The following is a 19,981-nucleotide window of genomic DNA, read 5'->3' on the forward strand; positions in this document are numbered from 1 at the left end:
CACCTCCTCTCACCTCATCTACCGCGAGCTGTGTTGCCGATGTGGCCTCCTGCACATCGGTGAGACCAAACGTAGACTTGGCGACCGTTTCGTTGAGCACGTGTTCAGCCCATCAAGGCCTGTTGGATGCCCCTGTTGCTAACCATTTTAACTCCTTTACCCATTCCCACAATGACCTTTCTGTCCAGGGCCTCCTCCCTTGCCAGAGCGAGGCCACAAACAAATTAGGGAAACAGCACCTCATATTTTGCATGGGCACTTTAAAACCCAACGGTATGAACTTTAAATTTCTTCCCCTCCCCAATCCCCCCTTTCCCCACCTCCCTTATCTGTGCCCCACGTGGTATCACACTTATATTTCCCCTCCCCCTCCCCTTCCTCCTATATTCATTCTTCTAGCTTCACAATTCACAACTTTTCAACCCTTTTATTCACATCTCTGGCCTTTGTCCAACAATCTGCCTATGAACCGCCTCGTTCTCACCTTCCACCCCACCAGCCAGCGGATCCAACAAATCATCCGCCAACATTTCCATCACCTACAATGGGACCCCACCACTGGCCATATCTTCCCATCCCCTCCCCTCTCTGCGTTCCGCAGAGACCGTTCCCTCCGTAACTCCCTGGTCCACTCGTCCCTTCCTACCCAAACCACCCCATCCCCGGGCACTTTCCCCTGCAACCGCACGAGATGCAACACCTGTCCCTTTACCTCCCCCCTCAACTCCATCCAAGGACCCAAACAGTCTTTCCAGGTGAGACAGAGGTTCACCTGCACCTCCTCCAACCTCATCTATTGCATCCGCTGCTCCAGATGTCAACTTATTTACATCGGCGAAACCAAGCGCAGGCTCGGCGATCGCTTCGCTCAACACCTGCGCTCGGTCCGCGTTGGCCAAACTGATCTCCCGGTGGCTGAGCACTTCAACTCCCCCTCCCATTCCCAGTCTGACCTTTCTGTCATGGGCCTCCTCCAGTGCCATAGTGAGGCCCACTGGAAATTGGAGGAACAGCACCTCATATTTCGCCTGGGCAGCTTGCAGCCCAGTGGTATGAACATCGACTTCTCCAACTTTAGATAGTTCCTCTGTCCCTCTCTTCCCCTCCTCCTTCCCAGATCTCCCTCTATCTTCCTGTCTCCACCTATATCCTTCCTTTGTCCCGCCCCCCCTGACATCAGTCTGAAGAAGGGTCTCGACCCGAAACGTCACCCATTCCTTCTCTCCTGAGATGCTGCCTGACCTGCTGAGTTACTCCAACATTTTGTGAATAAATACCTTCGATTTGTACCAGCATCTGCAGTTATTTTCTTATACTTTTTATAAACCAGCATCTGCAGTTCCTTGTCTCTACAGAAAAGCAAGTTCCACGTGCTACTTTCCACAGAATATACTGTAATTCATAGCTGCATATTAAGAATCAAACACCATCACTAACATAAGGAAACTAATGAAAGGGTGTGGGAACAACTGCGGCGATGTTTAGATTATTGCAGGTGAAATTTACTTTGGAACTTCCTCACACACCAATTCCTCTATTACTTCATCTGAAAAATATTTTGACAATTCCAAATATTTAATACGTATATAGATAATAAATGAATCCAAGATTTACAAGATATCAGATTTACACTAGAATGGAAAAGTGCCATTGGCATATAGTATTGTATATTGAGGTTGATCCTTTGTTTACGGTTGTTGGGATGTATGACCTTGTTATATAGTCATAGAATCGTACAGCATAGAAACAGGCCATTCAGCCCAATTTACCCACATGTCCTATCTATACTAGTCCCACCTGCCTGCATTTGGCCCATATCCCTCTAAACCTATCCGATCCATGTACCTGCCTAAATGTTTCTTAATCATTGCGATAATATCTACCTCAACTACCTCGTCCGGCAGCTCGTTCCATACATCCACCATCCGTTTGAGGTGAGAAGAAAAAGATAGGGATGGTATAAGTTTCAAAGTTTAGAGGGGTATGGGAGCAGTTTGGATGGGGTTTTCATTGGCATGGACTGAAGAGCCTGTATCTGTGCCGTGTGACTGCAGTGGTTTTATGCTCTCCATGCATGGCGAATTGACAAAGTAAAGGTCAGCAATCTAACACCAGATAACACATGGAATGTTGACAGAATAGTGTTGATAACTTACCACAGTTGCACAAAGTATTTTTAACAAACACCGTTTCAGAATCTTTTTATGTGCTTTCTAATATTAAGTTCAATTAATGAAATGAAAAATGTGCCACAAAGTTTTGTGATTTGAATCTTCAAACTGTATTAGAAACATAGAAAATAGGTGCAGGAGGAGGCCATTTGGCCCTTCGAGCCAGCACCGCCATTCATTGTGATCATGGCTGATCATCTACAATCAGTAACAGGTGCCTGCCTTCTCCCCATACCCCTTGATTCCACTATTCCCAAGAGCTCTATCTAACTCTCTTTTAAATTCATCCAGTAAATTGGCCTCCATTGCCTTCTGTGGCAAAGAATTCCACAAATTCACAACTCTCTGGGTGAAAACATTTCTTCTCACCTCAGTTTTAAACGGCCTCCCTTTTATTCTAAGACTGTGTCCCCTGGTTCTGGACTCCCCCAACATTGAGAACATTTTTCCTGCATCTAGCTTGTCCAGTCCTTTTATAATATTCATGTAATAGTTTTAAGAAGTGGACTCATGGATTCACAAGTGGGGGTTTGGTAGGTCTGGCACCAAGGCAGCACTTGGGCCATTTCTGTTTAAACAGCTGCATTGATATCAACAAATGAGGATGCGAATCCGGCTCTGGTGAAAACTGTTCATTCTTCAATTCTTGAGCGCCAACCTGCTGGGGTTGAAGATGGCTCTGTGGTGATATGGAGGAAGATTGCAGCCAGCCTCAGCCGTTACTGTACTGCCGGCATCTCAGCAAGCTGCCCTTCATCAATCGTCATGTTGCTCGAGACAATTACCCAACTAATTGTGCATTAGATAGCTCTTTTAACCGCGTGATAGGGCAGGAAGGTGAACTATTAATTGTAATATAAAACAAAGTGCTGGAGTAACTCAGCGGGACAGGCAGCATCTCTGGAGAGAAGGAATGGGTGAGGTTTCGGGTCGAGACCCTTTTTCAGACTAGTCAGGGGAAAGGGAAACGAGAGACATAGGCAGTGGTGTAGAGAGAAATGTCTTCATCTGGAGACTAGCCAACCGTGTGAATCAGATGTGAAACCCGCTGAGTTACTCCAGCACTTTACGTCCTTGCTGTACACCAGCATTTGTAGTTCCTGGTTTCCATGATGCGAGACCATTGTTCACCTTGATAAACACAGCACAAATATTCCTATCTTTAACATAACAAAGGTGCTTACTTGTGTGAATTGTGTGGATAGATGGGGAGGGGGTTGGGGGTGTATTCTGTGTGTTATTGCCAGAATTTCTCTGCATTCAAGGCCAGAAGGTTTGGGATTTCACACACGACAGTGGAATTTCTAATCTGTAACAGACATTTTGTGGCAGCTCCTTCCCTCTGCTCCTTGTGGAGCCCTGTATGAAAGTGCAAAGTTGCTGACATACCCGTCTCTTCCAACATGAAACTTGCTAAAGTCCTGTAATATGTTACATCAAACAACGCACAAGGAATGACGAGAGTAGGCCAGTAATTAAGATCACAGCTGATTTTTTTTTAGATTTAGAGATACAGCGCGGAAACAGGCCCTTCGGCCCACCGAGTCCGCGCCGACCAGCGATCCCCGCACATTTGCTGCTTTACAGCGAATGCAGCGCCGGAGACTCAGGTTCGATCCTGACTACGGGTGCTGTACTGTAAGGAGTTTGTACGTTCTCCCCGTGACCTGCGTGGGTTTTCTCCGAGATCTTCGGTTTCCTCCCACACTCCAAAGACGTACAGGTATGTAGGTTAATTGGCTGGGTAAATGTAAAAATTGTCCCTAGTGTGTGTAGGATAGTGTTAATAGTGTTAGTGTGCGGGGATCGCTGGGCGGCGCGGACTTGGTGGGCCGAAAAGGCCTGTTTCCGCGCTGTATATATATGATATGATATGATATGATTAACACTATCCTACACCCACTAGGGACAATTTTTACATTTGCCCAGCCAATTAACCTACATACCTGTATGTCTTTGGAGTGTGGGAGGAAACCGAAGATCTCGGAGAAAACCCATGCAGGTCACGGGGAGAACGTACAAACTCCGTACAGACAGCACCCGTAGTCAGGATCGAACCTGAGTCTCCGGCGGTGCATTCGCTGTAAGGCAGCAACTACCGCTGCGCCACCGTGCCGCCCTGGCTGATCTCGGCTAGTCTACTCCTCTTCTCTGCCATTTCTGCATATTCCTCTATTCCTCAATCGATCAAATATGTAAAATGGAGGTGGATAAATATTTCTAATAATCCATCTCCCACCACTGGCTGGGCAGAGAATTCCAGAGTTTCCCAACCCTGGTGCAGATTATTTTTCTCGGATGAATACATTATAGAAAACAGAAGATGAGGGAACACTTGTGTTTCACTTTTGTGAACTGTCAGTTAATATGCATTCAGGTCCACAGTTGATTTGATGCTGCAGTAACTTGTTCATGTGTTCTGAGCCCACTCTTCATGCACAACTCATGGTCAACACACTTGAATTTGCTCAGTCGTGTTGCAGACTACATCCGTCCCTGCAGATTGTTGGCAGCAGCTTCCCCAACCTCTCTCTACCAGTGGCTGAGGCCAGCGTTCCCACTGCCTCTGTTACTGGGCACCACACACCCACTGTCACATTGCTGCTGATGTCCGAGGCCTTTACTACCCCCAGGAGGATGCCTGATCCCACCTCATCTTCATGGATATCCCGCCTCCCAACACCACCCGAGACACCGGTGACCAGCTGGTTACAACCAGTGTCTTAGATTCTCACAGCGAACCCTCATGGTCACAGGGGCAATGTCGTCAACACAAATGAGCAAATTAAAGAATTAAAACTCATGACTAAAATTCCACTTAACAAGTCAAATAAGAAAATTGCTATAACAAGTTAAATGTACATAACAGATTGGATTAATTTTTTCCTGTTAAATGTAAAACAAGCATGATATGCATTAAACCTTAACGTTGAGGCCTGTGGTGATCTTCAGATAATTACCAAGCAGTCGCTTAGCAAATAGAGTCATACAGTATGGAAACTGGCCTTTCAGCCCAGCTTGCAGTCATACAGTATGGAAACTGGCCTTTCAGCCCAGCTTGCAGTCATACAGTATGGAAGCTGGCCTTTCAGCCCAGCTTGCTCATGCTGACTCATGCTCCCCATCTACACGTAGTACAACGTATTGCCATATACATTCACCATTGTACAATATTCTAACTGTGCCATTCAATGCATTCCAGCACTCATTCGGAATCTGCCCTGACTCTTTATATTGCTTCTCGCTGCCAGTTGTGATGGCCGAACACAGATAGAAGAAATCATATCCTCAGGGATGCCTGGCCCAACAATTGACACCACAAATCAATGCTGAGGAATTATTGATCAGACAAAAGTAAGGCTGTGCGTTGAGGATAGTGAAGAAGAAACTCTGAGCTTCCTAATTGATTAAGCAGTTCACATGGAAATCCCCAAATACCAATAAATTCTCGTTTGAAACTGTGAATATGTAAAGCCTGCTTATTTTTATGCCAAACTGTGCAGACAAAGCTATTACTGTGCAAGTGCCACCCACATGGTGGCCACCTGCATGGCGTGAATGCCCTCCAGCCCAAAGGGCTTGCCTGCATATGCTTACGTCCAGGGACTGAGCCAAAGTGTAGACGCACGCTTAGCTTTCCTAGAAACCTGCCAACTATTCATTAAAAGCCGAGCTTCTAATATCAGCTATATTGGAAAACTGAGCTATGGAACATTAACTACGAAAGCTTCTGCGTATAAAATAACGATCAATTACTTTAAAAATCTATCAAGAACCTGCTGTGATTCAGATATTCTTACCCGATTCTTGGAGATATCGATAAACCAGGAAATTTACTTCGTCACTGGTTATGCTCATCTTAGCCCCACCTCAAACTGTGAGGTTCACCAGTAGTGCAAGCGATGCCCTGTTGTAGGAGGAACCACAAATTGAAAGCTTAGTATGTTTCATCAGACTTTATGGCAATTAACAGCATTCATTATAAACAAAAAAAAGATATTGTCATAGAATCATACAGCACCGAAACAGGCCCTTCAGCCCAACTGGTCCATGTTGAAGATACACTGGCACCAGCTGTCCGTGTATGGTCCAAAGCCCTTGAAATGTTTCCTATCCATGTACCTGTCCTAATTCAGGCTGTGGGGTAACAGAGCGTTTGAAGAGGGGTGATGTGCTCCAAATTACTGCACACTTGAATTCAAGCAAGTGAATTCCAATGTCAGAATCTGCCTTTTTGCCATTTATAAAGTGGAACAAAGAGCCTGGTTACGATTGTACAGACACACTCATGTATAATCCGAGGGAAATAGCGATACCCGCTGAAAGAACATACTATTGGATCCCAATACTAAAAAAAGCAGTGTTTAAACTGATGTGCAGCATTCCTACATGCATTTATTCCTTACAAAAATTGATGCCAGATTAGAATTAAACAGACCTTGCTCTGGACTCTGACTTCTCTGAACATGACCAATAACAAATCTTTTAACCTTGAAGATTTTATCCCAATGAACTCTACACAGACTTGGCACAAATATAGATAAAGTAGTCAGCTGAAACTCATTCATTCAATAATCCTGAGATACGTTTTATCAATTTCAATGTAATAAATTTAAACTGACTCAGTATTCACAACTGAGGAAAGAACATGTTAACTTTGAATCCATAAAATGATTCCTAATTCCATTCTTAATTGGTATGGTTCTAATTTTATTATTAACAGTCCTACATTCCACATGAGAGGAAAGAGTTTCTCTTCATACCTCCTATCAAATCACTACAGTTTTATCAACCTTTGACCTCAAGGGAATACAACCTAGGTTTTGTCTATCATGTGACTCTGCACCACACGGAAACATACGTGATGAATCCATGTGCAGTACTGGAACACGTGTTGAATCCGTGTACAGTACAGGAACACACACTTTGAATCTGTGTACAGTACAGGAACACGTGGTGAATCCGTGTACAGTGCGGGAACACACATGTGGTGAATCCGTGTACAGTGCAGGAAGACACATGGTGAATCCATGTACAGTATGAGAACACATGTGGTGAATCCATGTACAGTACAGGAACACATGTGAATCCGTGTACAGTATGGGAACACATGTGAATCCGTGTATAGTACGCGAACACAAGACGGACTGAACCAGCAGACATCTGAGCCAGCTCTGGAACTTCTGAAACATCGCATTTTTACCTTTAGTTTCCATCTGTACTGTGGTCATGCTTGCTTCTGCAACATTAAAGCTTTAGCTGTTTGTTGATATGACATAACCCTGAGGCATGCGGACTCCGCGCCTCTTCATCTTACTCTGCCTCTCAATATAAACACTCCCTTGGTCTGCCCCCATCCTTCACATCCATTATATCAATGGATTATCAAAAATATTACACAGCGATACAGCTCAAGGCGTAAATTTACCCAATATCATGAAATTCATAAATATGAATTATGAATAATGCTAATTTTACAACACCATCCATATGAAAAATATTTGTTGTTGGGTGCAAGGTTCAAGAGGTGATAGAGATCGGATTCAACTATTTACAAAGCTGATAAACCTCTCCAACACAGCTGACTGTCATAGTCCACGTCCGTTCCATTTCCCACATGTGCTACCTACACTACCTTACCTTCTGCGGTTATCAGGCTACTAAACGGTCCTTTCATTAGCCGACCTGTAGTCCTGATCCCCCAACCAGTCTCATTGCAGACCATACTCTTTTCTAAATCTGGACTCTCTCTTTACTGTAACATTACAATGCTGTATCACTACATTCTGCACTCCAGTACTATTCTCAATGCACTACCTGTTGTACTAGTGTATGTCTTGATTGTACTCTTGTATGGCATGATCTGACTGGATAGCACACAAGGTTTTTCATTCTACATCGATATACGTGACAATAAGAAACCAATAACAATCTGCAACTATAATTCATTTTGGGCATGCTGTGAAATGCTATTTTTATCACTTTCATGTTTGGTTCCAACAAGGAACTGCCCTGTTGAAATGTTTAAACAAACTTTCGGTAATATCAAAAAAAGACTTCTGGATTTATCTTTCAGCAACTAAATTTATTCAGAAAAAGCAGTTTATATGAGCCTGCTGCATCTACAGGTGTACATAGGACAGCACAATTTATTTGTCTACTTTTTTTAACTTAATACTTTCACGGATTTGAATGCTGAGAGATCTATCTGGTGCTTTCGACCATCCGATCAGGTCAGCAGGTTTGCAATTGATAGGACTACGGGTAGGGTTCCAAGTGGAAAACTGGCCAAGCAAAGTCTGCTGTTTCGCTAGGCCTGATTCACTAATAGATACAAAGGACAATGATGATATCAGCACAGAAGCCCAGAGATGAATCGCACAGCATCTGCTCGGGGTTCAGCTCATTTAAAGCATTCCCAGCACACAGCACGGCATCAAAACAGCAGCAAAACTCAGCCTTCTGGGGTGGGGAATAAGAGACAAGAGAGTTAACTTATTTATTGTGTTGTATTTTCATTTCATTTCATTTCATTTACATGTGATATATTTTCCATAACTATGCTATAAATATGCCTAAAGTATGTACTGTGTCTTAAGGGGTTGGACAGGCTAGATGCTGATGTTGGGGAAGTCCAGAACCAGGGGTCACAGTTTAAGGATAAGGGGGAAGTCTTTTAGGACCGAGATGAGAACGTTTTTTTTCACATGGAGAGTTGGGAATCTGTGGAATTCTCTGCCGCAGAAGGTAGTTGAGGCCAGTTCATTGGCTATATTTAAGAGGGAGTTAGATGTGGCCCTTGTGGCTAAAGGGATCGGGGGGTATGGAGAGAAGGCAGGTACAGGATACTGAGTTGGATGATCAGCCATGATCATATTGAATGGCGGTGCAGGCTCGAAGGGCCGAATGGCCTACTCCTGCACCTACTTTCTATGTTTCTATGTTTCTAAGTAACAATCTGCACAGGTCTTCAAGAGATGATACCGATCGATTAACGATGCAGAAAATTAGCCTGAGCCAAATGCATTCAAATATGACATTAATCTCAATAGCAATTGAAGGCAAGATGATCACCGAATGCAGTCATGAAAACCTCACTTCACAGATAGACTGCGGCGGCAAAGGTTTGATCAACAAAGTTGAGCTGAAGGTTGGAGAAGGTTCTTTGTGATTGTACTCATTCAAATGGAACAAGCATTCACTCACTGAAGAGAGAAGAAATAATAAACAACTCATTACATGCTGTTACAGGTCATTACCATTCCTCCTGGGGTGGGCTGGGCAGGGGAGGGGACAGAAGAATCCAGGAAACAATGCAAGGCCACTCCCACATATAGTGGATTCTGCACGATGTATAACAAGTATTCACAGTGACACCGACCGGGACTGGTTAAATTGGAGAGTAGCTACATTACCAAGGTAATGTACAGTGCCCTCCATAATGTTTGGGACAAAGACCCATCATTTATTTATTTGCCTCTGTACTCCACAATTTGAGATTTGTAATACAAAAAAATCACATGTGGTTAGAAACATAGAAAATAGTTGCAGGAGGAGGCCATTTGGCCCTTCGAGCCAGCACCGTCATTCACTGTGATCATGGCTGATCATCCACAATCAGTAACCCGTGCCTGCCATCTCCCCATATCCCTTGATTCCGCTAGCCCCTAGAGCTCTATCTAACTCTCTTTTAAATTCATCCAGTGAATTGACCTCTACTGCCTTCTGTGGCAGAGAATTCCACAAAATCACCACTCTCTAGGTGAAAAAGTTTTTCCTCGTCTCAGTTTTAAATGGCCTCCCCTTTATTCTTAGGCTGTTGCCCCTGGTTCTGGACTCCCCCAACATTGGGAACATTTTTCCTACATCTAGCTTATCCAGTCCTTTTATAATTTTATATGTTTCTATAAGACCCCCTCTCATCCTTCTAAATTTCAGTGAATACAAGCCCAGTCTTTTCAATCTTTCCTCATATGTGCATATTGTTAAAGTGCACCTTGTCAGATTTTAATAAAGGCCATTTTCATACATTTTGGTTTCACTATGTAGAAATTACATATCTCAAATTTTCTATTACAAATCTCAAATTGTGGAGTACAGAGGCAAATAAATAAAAGATGGATGTTTGTCCCAAACATTATGGAGGGCACTGCGGATGTGGTCCACCCATACATCGGCAGTACTGAGTGAAAGATTTCCATGCTGGCCCTAATAACCAATAACCACTCATTCAAACACTTCATGTTGGACAAGTTAACAGAGTGTGTCAAGAAGTGAACAGGTCGATCCCAGTCCAAGTCACCAGCTGGGAACCTCATAGTATTTCTTAACTTCTTTCCTCATTTAAATGCGGGGGAAATATAATGATTATCACGCTGGATAAAGCCATTCAACCCACACACCTCTGCTGGCTGCTGGTACAGTAATCTGACGAGTCGCAGTCCTTCTCTCTCCCCACAGCTGTAGTGATTTGTTTCCCCAAGGTACTTTCAATTCCTTTTAAAGCCCAGATTGACTTCAAGGCAAAGAGTGAGCTCTGGATCAGTCTCAATCTCCGTGTAAAAAAACATCCTTTCATACCTCCCCCCCCCCCCCCCCACACAACTTGGCCTAAAACACCAAATGTTCCCCATTTACTGAAACCATCCACAACACGGGACATCTCTCCCTCAGTCTGAAGAAAGGTTCTGACCCAAAACGTCACCTATTCCTTTTCTCCAGAGATGCTGCCTGACCCGCTGAGTTGCTCCAGCGTTTTGTATTTATCTTCGGTATAAAGCATCTGCAGTTCATGCACGCACACATTACGATACAACTCCTGACTCAAACCAGTCACTGCACACAGTCACTGCTCAAAGCACAACCCCAGCTTCTCCATCTTTCCCTCTCAACCCCGTTCTCCTGCCTTCTTCCCATAACCCTTCAATGCAACAATGGTGCAATATTGTCACATTAATGCACTGTCGCCATATTTTGGTGCTGTTTACACAAAGAAAAAGTCGGGTCCACACGCTGGAAGTACTGGATCGCCCCTGATCCAGGTGAGCCCAGGTAAGCCCCAGGCAGCTGCAGGCCTACGACCTAACTTCCCTCTCTTTGGCCCAACCACCTGTGGCTTGGTGGCGCCGCTTGCAGCCAACCTTGAGGGTGCTGGAGGCATTAGCCCAGTCCCTCCTCCTCCTTGACTCTCTAGTCTTCGGGGCTTCCGAGCTGCCCCTTGTAGGCAGCGGCCCTCTGGGCCCTTCTTCACAGCAGCAAACCAGGTGTGCCGCTGCCCGTGGCCGCGGGTGGCCTGCGGGTCTCTGGTCTCGTCGGCCGCCAGGTCTGTCCTTGGTCTTGGCGGGCTCCTGGTTGTTGTCGACAGCTGCCGGCTCTGTCCTAGCGCTCGGCCAGCCACTGGGTCTTTGTTCTCGTCGGCTGCTGGTTCGCTCTTGTACGGCTCCACTCACTGCATCTTGTTAATAATCTGCAGTTGAAATATACATCACCCTGCCTGGATTCGTAAGCCTTGAGGTAAATCTACACCAGGCAACATTACTTCAGCTCATTTTAATGTACAGACACTCCCTGACTTTCCACAGGGCGGTGTCCTGCGGACCCTTGCCTAAGTCGGATGCTACGCAAGTTGGAGATCACGGGGGAACTCCGACACGGAGACCAGCTGGGAACATCCGTGAGAACAGCTGGCTGGCTGCAGAAACGGCTGCATATTGTATATACACCCGATTGTGTATACACCCTATATACAATATCCACGATATGTTTACTTACTCGATATGAACAGGTAGAGGCACTTGCTGATGTACGTAATAGGCCACAAATGTAATCACAGACTTACAAAAGCAATTCTTTTAGCCCACTGCTTCATTTCCAAGTTGCGCGTCTGTAGCAGTGTGCCATTTGGTTCAGTTTAGTTTATTGTCACATGTCCTGAGGTACAGTGAAAAGCTTTTTGTTGCATGCTAACCAGTCAGCAGGACGAGTATACATGATTGCTTTCGAGCCATTCACCGTGTACAGACACAGGATAAAGGGAACACCGTTTAGTGCAAGATAAAGTCCAGTAAAGTCCAATTAAAGGTAGTTCGAGGGTCTCCATTGAGGTAGAAGGGAGCTCAGGACCGCTCTCTAGTTGGTGATACGATGGTTCAGTTGCCTGATAACAGCGGAGAAGAAACTTGTCTCGGGATCTGGAGGTGTGCGTTTTCACACTTCTGTACCTCTTGCGTGCATCAATTAACATCCTGTGGTCCTGAGGTTACAAAGAGTGTTAAGTATTTTCATTTTGCTGTTTTTTTTACAGAGAGATAACCATGACTTAATTGGTGATGAAGCTGTTGCTTTAATGTTTCCATGCCGTTTATCTGGAGCAACAGCACACGGCACTATAGCGTGGCCACAACGCCTTTATCTCCACCTGTTGTTTCTGATGCTTTGTCTCTCAGTGCCGCACCACTTTCACATCACTGGTCTACAAACACCATCCACAGCACTGTGCAGCCTTTGTCTGGTTAGAAAGGAAAGTTGCCATGGAGGTGCTTTTAACATGGTACGTAAATGCAAGTGAAAGGTGGTGAAATGGCACCCTGACAATTACGGCACAATTTGGAGCTGCTTCAGTTTGAAGTAGATATTAAATAGCCACCACGCCACTTCCATATCACTGAAACACAGAAAACAAAACTCAGTCTCCATCATTACTCCCAGATTACGTTTTGAACGTATTGCAATAAACTTCATGGATAGAACCTGGTATGATCTCCTGATTCGTCATGACAGGAGCAACTTGATAGACTAATGAGAGATATTGTTATTGGGGAGGGAAACTTGACTTTCTTCAAAGATACGACTCCCTCCCCTCTCCCCCTTCAGTGGCTATTAATGATTTAGTGGAGAGATTACTGAGGTTAATGCGGAGAAAAGCCACAATAGACAAATGAAGGTACAATTTGGGGTGGGAGTAAACTCTAACCCTCACGAACCAATGTCACTTTCAGCCGGTAATGTTTTTAGACATAAAAAACAAAAATTAAATAATCTCTACGAGAAATTATGAATGCAGCAGAATAATAATGGAAACATTTGCAATCCGTAAAATTTGTTGATAATTATTCTTCTGGCATCTTTTGAATAGGTTTTCGTCAGACACACAGATGAATCCAGGAAACAATGCAAGGCGAGGATGCAGAAGGGAGACAGATATGCTACACCCATACCTCGGCAGTACTGAGTGAAAGATTTCCATGCTGGCCCTAATAACCAATAACCGCTCATTCAAACTCTTCATGTTGGACAAGTTACCAGAGTGTGACAAGAAGTGAACTGGATCCCACAGTCCAAGTCACCAGCATCATTCACTAGACCAAGTCATCACCAGCATCATTCACTGGACCAAGTCATCACCAGCATCATTCACCAGACCAACAGTCTTTATGCTGAAAGACAGGATCGACTAGGCTTGTATACACTGGAATGTAGAAGGATGAGAGGAGATCTTATCGAAACGTATAAGATTATTAAGCGGTTGGACACGTTAGAGGCAGGAAACATGTTCCCGGTGTTGGGGGAGTCCAGAACCAGGGGCCACAGTTTAAGAATAAGGGGTAGGCCATTTAGAACTGAGATGAGGAAAACCCTTTTCAGTCAGAGAGTTGCAAATCTGTGGAATTCTCTGCCTCAGTGGAGGCCAATTCTCTGAATGCATTCAAGAGAGAGCTAGATAGAGCTCTTAAGGATAGCGGAGTCAGGGGGTATGGGGAGAAGGCAGGAATGGGGTACTGATTGAGAATGATCAGCCATGATCACATTGAATGGCGGTGCTGGCTCGAAGAGTCGAATGGCCTCCTCCTGCACCTATTGTCTATTGTCTATTGTCTATCACCAGACCAAGTCATCACCAGCATCATTGACTAGAGCGGCAGGGAGTAGGATCCAATGCAGGACTGAAGCAGCTGGGACCAGCAACGGTTGGGCAACTTGGTCAGCATGAAGGAGTTGGGCCAAAGGGCCTGTTTCCGTGCCACATGGTTCTATGACAGGCTCAGTATCATACCCCATAATCAGGCGTTCCAAACACTGAATTGCACCTGCTATCCAGGTGGAGCGAGGAAGAGAGAATGTTGTCAAAGCCTCCTTGACAAAGTGACATATCCATCGACTAGCAAGAATCATCACCATGATGACTTAAAATGAAGGAGGAGCATTTGGGACAGCACTGAGAATGTTGAGGCCTTGGGTCAGGAGCACACAACACAAACTTAAATAACATTAGAACCGCTTCTCCTCCCAGGCATCCACATTTTCAGTGGTTGAATATTCCCAAGTTGTCATTGCAGCATGTGTGTGTGTGTGTGTGTGTGTATGGGTGTGTGTGTGTGTGTATGTCTGAGACCGTGTGTGCGTGTCTGAGTCAGTGTGCATGTCTGAGTCTGTGTGTGTGTGAGTCCGTGTGTGCTTGTGTCTGAGTCAGTGTGCATGTGTGTGTCTGAGTCTGTGTGTGTATATCTGTCTGTGTGAGTCTGTGTGTGCGCATGTGCATCTGTCTGGCTGTGAATGTTTGTGCGTCTGTATCTGTGTCTTAGTCTCTGTGTGCGTGTGCGTGCATGTCTTTGTGAATGTGTGCATGCAAGTCTGTGTGATCTGTGCATGCGTATGGTCTGTGTGCGTGCGTGTCTGCATGTAGGTGCATCTGCATGTATCTTTGCGTGTGTGTGTGTGTGTGTGTGTGCACGCGTGCATGTGCATCTGTGTATTGGGGGGAGCGGAGTGTCGGTTTTTTACATTTTTCCAGTCAATGATGCACATTTGGCACAGAAATACTTGTGCTGTGTGTCTACTCCAAAATATCTGGTGTTGTTGCCACTGAAGTGAATGATTATTGGCACCAGTACAAAGACAAAATGAAATGCAGATAACTTGGATCACAGGAGTTTAAACATCATTAGTGATTTAGAAAGTAGCTCATAGTTCAGAAATTCATGTGAAAAGAATGTGTACTTGAATCCTTAAAAAAGGTCAAATTCCTCCCCACTGACGATGTGCAGTTGTGGGCTGTAACAGTGCCAGTTTCCACACAGTATCTGACAGCTGGTTCAGCTCAACTGCACCAAGGCACATACCCATTTCCTTCCCCAGCCTCTGCTCATTACCAGCAGGGGGTAGACAGTGTAATCACCTCATCTACACTCCCCAAACCCCTCAAAACCTGAGCGAATATCCATCTCCCTCAGCCTTAAAATATTCAAAGAATGTTTGCCCGCTGTTTGAGGAAACGCTTTCTCAAGTCTCACAGATCACTGAGAGAAGATCATGTTCTTCATTTCTGCCGTTAGTGGGTGATCGATCCGTGGCTCTGGATTTTCCTGACCTGCACAATACCACACAGTAACCAGAAGAGGCCTCATGAAGACCTTGTGTGACTGCAGCAGAAATCCTCAACGTTTATGTAGAAACAAGGAACTGCAGGGCACAGGTTTACAAAAGGTGACCCAAAGCGCTGGAGTCACTTGATGGTCAGGCAGCATGGAAACATTGAACAAAGAACAGTACAACAGAGGAACAGGCCTACACATCTCCATTGCATTTTCGTAGGAAAATAACTTCAGATGCTGGTACAAATCGAAGGTATCACAAAATGCTGGAGTAACTCAGCGGGTCAGGCAGTATCTCTGGAAAAAAGGAATGGGTGACGTTTGGGGTCGAGACCCTTCTTCAGACTGATGTCAGGGGGGGCGGGACAAAGAAAGGATATAGGTGGAGACAGGAATACAGTGGGAGAACTGGAGGGGAAGAGAGGGACAGAGGAGCTATCTAAAGTTAGAGAAATCAATGTTCATTGGGCTGTAAGCTGCCCAAGCGAAATACAAAAGATCAGTGGGTATGGAGAGAAGGCAGGTACAGGATACTGAGTTGGATGATCAGCCATGATCATATTGAATGGCGGTGCTAGCTCGAAGGGCCGAATGGCCTACTCCTGCACCTATTTTCTATGTTTCTATGTTTCTATGATTGGCTACGTGGCTAATTCTGCTCCTGTAACTTATATTTGTTCTACCCGAGTTTCAGTGTTCTGTGTCTCACTGTTTAAATCACATGCTTCATTGGTATTGTCCAAAAGAAACAGTGCCCTGTTGTCCTACAATGACTCCACTTCTGGTCTTTGCCCGTTGTGACCTACACTAGGAGCTGCAATGACGTAATGCAGCACCTTATTAAATATATTCTGGAAGGTTAGGATTAGTACCGGTACTGGGTTTCCCTTTCACCGCATCACGTTACGTCTTCAAAGGGGCAGCAGTGTTTAAGCACCTGCTGTTTTAAGATGAATGCCTAAATAAATCGATTTTGATTTCACCTGTCATCTTCACAATATAATGACTCAATGATCAAAATACTATTTTGTTACAATAATACGGCACAAGGCATTATCATTTCAACAAGAATAATAGAAAAGGAAAAGCATGCCTTATTTTTGTTATTAATATTTCATCGTTTTTATGCTCTGCAGATCAAAGAGGACAGATATAGAAAACTGGAACTGACAGCATGTGTTACTCGTCTTCCAGCAAGGGGAGAAGGTAGTAACGACCTACTTCTTAAATTCCCGTTACTTGTTGATGTCTAATGTTCCCATCAACCTTTGACATCTCATGCTTCATAGCCCAGTAAGATTGATGGAGCCCCATGCATTTAATTCAGTTTAGTTTATTGTCACATGTACCGAGGTACAGTGAAAATATTTTGTTGCGTGCTAACGAGTCAGCAGAAAGATAAAACATGATTACTATCGAGCCATTTAGAGTGTTTAGATACATGATAAGGGAATAACGTTAGTGCAAAGTAAAGCCAGCAAAGTCCGATCAAGGATAGTCGAAGAGTCACCAATGAGGTAGATAGTAGTTCAACACTGCTCTGATTGTGGTAGGATGATTCGGTTGCTTGAACAGCTGGGAAGAAACTGTCGCTGAATCTGGAGGTATACGTTTTCACATTTCTATACCTGTGGCCTGATGTGAGGGGGGAGACGAGGGAGTGGCCAGGGTGCGACTCGTCCTTGATTAAGCTGCTGGCCTTTCCGAGGCAGCTCGAGGTATAAATGGTATAAGAAAATAACTGCAGATACTGGTACAAATCGAAGGTATTTATTCACAAAATGCTGGAGTAACTCAGCAGGTCAGGCGGCATCTCAGGAGAGAAGGAATGGGTGACATTTCGGGTCGAGTCTGAAGAACGGTCTCGACCCGAAACGTCACCCATTCCTTCTCTCCTGAGATGCTGCCTGACCTGCTGAGTTACTCCAGCATTTTGTGAATAAATACCTTTGAGGTATAAATGGAGTCAGTAGAGGGAGGTTGGTTTGTGTGATAGTCTGGGCTGCGTCCACAATTCGCTGCAATTTCTTGCGGTCTTCGATGGAGCTGTTCCCAAACCAAGCCCCACACACCAGCCTTATTATGGCAGTGGAAGTGAAGAAATGTGGCGTCAAGGCGAGAAGGACTGAGGTAGGTGATTTGTATAAGAATTGTGGATAAAACAGTGGGAAGGGGCAGCAAGAGAATGGAACTTGGTTCGTATCAATGTCAGGAGAAACCGGGGGTCAGTTCATCCGAGTAATGCTGTTGAAAAGCTGGCACCTACTAGCTTGAAGGTGCAGCTTTGCTGAGTGAGTGCCTAAAGTAACTGCCTGTGAGTGGGGGTAGATCAGGAGGGAGATGGGAGTGTGCAAATCTCCACCGTTTAAAGGAGCAACCACTGACATCAGAAATATGTAAAGATTAAAATGTATCCAAATGTCATGATCAAGGTGTGTTGAAGAAATCAGTCTGAAGAAGGGTCTCGACCCGAAATGTCACCCATTCCTTCTCTCCCGAGATGCTGCCTGACCCGCTGAGCTACTCCAGCATTTTGTGCCTATCTTTGAACAAATTTACGTTGGTCATTGTGCTTGCATGACTTTGCTTGTGCCTCCATTTTAATCTGTTTCTTGGCAAGGAGGCCATTGCGAATCAACCAGCAGTGTATCAGCTCACAGGAACAAATAGTTCTTGGACAGAATATTTATTTACAAAGTACAACCCTAAGTTACCGCTCTTCCAGAAAGCAAACACTATCACAAATCACAGTATTCATTCAAAGCCATAATTTTGTTTGTAAGCAAAATTGAAGACAATTACCGTGAAGGGATCACATCAGATAGACATCGCGTGCTAGATTGCTGCTACTCAAGTCTGATGGAAAGTGTGATTACTGAGCTGTTCAGTGATAGTCCCTGCAGTCAACGCACTGTCTCTGCTTTCCAGGAACATGACTCAGTGGGCCACTCGGACTGCCAGCGCTTGGGATGTTAGCATGACTAAGTTGTCTCTTGCAAAGAGTACATCCAGTTTCCAGGGGAGAGAGTGAAATGCGGGCTGTGATCTACTGAAATGAAATGCTATTTATATTGCAGCAATTTTCTTTTTAAAGCTGTGGATCAAATGTGGAAGTGGTGGTAACGCAGCATGGATGGAAAGGTGTTAGATTACAGCAGGGTTTCACTGAGGAATATTTCAGCTCACGCTGGAGTAAGGAGTACCCAATGCTGCTGGACATAAATAATACATTGCCAATCGAAACAGCCTGCTTTATTTACCGCCTGTGTGTCAGTGGATGCAGCGTTCTGTGGCTAGATGCGAGGATTACTCTTTCCGAATGATATAGCTTCAGTCCAGGCACAGATTGTTCACCAGAGTATCTCCTGCACAGTGTAACCTGTGTTTTAGCTGGGGCACCTGGGAATCAGATCCCCCAGGCCAAAACAGGGGCAAATATTTGTCTGAGCTGCCATCGTCTCCCTTGAAACCACTGACCTAGATCCAGGAAAGACACCTCCAGCATAGAGGCCCATGGAGAAACATTAAGACCATTCAATATTAAAAATCCTGTGCACAGCCTATAAACTGCCTGCCACATATAAAGTTCAATGTCCAGAATAAATACATATCTATTTTTGATTGTCCTTATTCTCAGTGGCACTGATGTGCTGAAACAGATGCCTGTTGATGTTACGGTTTATAATGTAAGGCAGCAGTAGTTTTCTGAAGCCACTTATTGAAGAGTCCGGCCAGAATACAGAGTTTCATGTAATAAAAAGGAACTGCAGATGCTGGATTATACCAAAGGTGGACACAAAGTGCTGGAGTAACTCAGCAGGTCAGGCAGCATCTCTGGAGAAAATGGATAGGTGACGTTTTGGGTCCTGACTCGAAACGCCATCTATCCATGTTTTCAAGAGATGATTGGCGGCTGTTTTACTCCAGCACTTTGTGTCAATCTTCAGAGTTTCATGGATGAGAGCTATAAACATGTAATTGGCATCCTTAGCCTTCCCGAGAGCAAATGTGAAATATGAATATCATGCAAGGGTGGTAAACTGTCCAGTACCCTGATAATTGTCCATTTTCAAAATGTTTTTTTCATAAACACTTTGCCAATCTATCCTTTTCAGATCATTGCTAACTGTGCTGACCTGTTTGAAGTAGCACCAGGTTTGTGATGGAGGAGCAATGGTCCCTGCTCAGCCCAAGGCCCAGGCCCCAGACAGAATTAATGATTCGTTTCTGCAAGGCATTCCGTATTCGATAGAACACAGACCAGTCCAGCACTAGAACAGGCCCTTCAGCCCACAATGTCTGTGCTGAATATGACGCCAAGTCCAACTCTTATCTACCTGCACATAATACATATCCCTGCATTGTCATGTGGCTATCTAAATGTCTCTTCAATGCCACCATTGTATCTGCTTCCACCACAAACCCCGGCAGTGCATTCCA

General features: G+C 44.7%; 1 protein-coding gene across 6 annotated transcripts in view; it reads right to left on the bottom strand.

Moving 5' to 3' along the window:
• LOC144595389 (F-box-like/WD repeat-containing protein TBL1X) overlaps nt 1-19,981 on the bottom strand; it is a 297,826-nt gene that overhangs the window by 23,148 nt on the left and 254,697 nt on the right. For all 6 annotated transcript variants that reach the window (XM_078402880.1, XM_078402879.1, XM_078402878.1 and 3 more), the window contains one exon: nt 5,972-6,078. In XM_078402880.1, the coding sequence (XP_078259006.1) occupies nt 5,972-6,029 (58 nt within the window). In that variant the 5' untranslated portion in view covers nt 6,030-6,078. The remainder of the gene's footprint in view (nt 1-5,971; nt 6,079-19,981) is intronic.

This window comes from Rhinoraja longicauda, chromosome 7 (genome assembly GCF_053455715.1).
Source record: "Rhinoraja longicauda isolate Sanriku21f chromosome 7, sRhiLon1.1, whole genome shotgun sequence".
In the NCBI taxonomy this organism is placed as follows: Eukaryota; Metazoa; Chordata; class Chondrichthyes; order Rajiformes; family Arhynchobatidae; genus Rhinoraja; species Rhinoraja longicauda.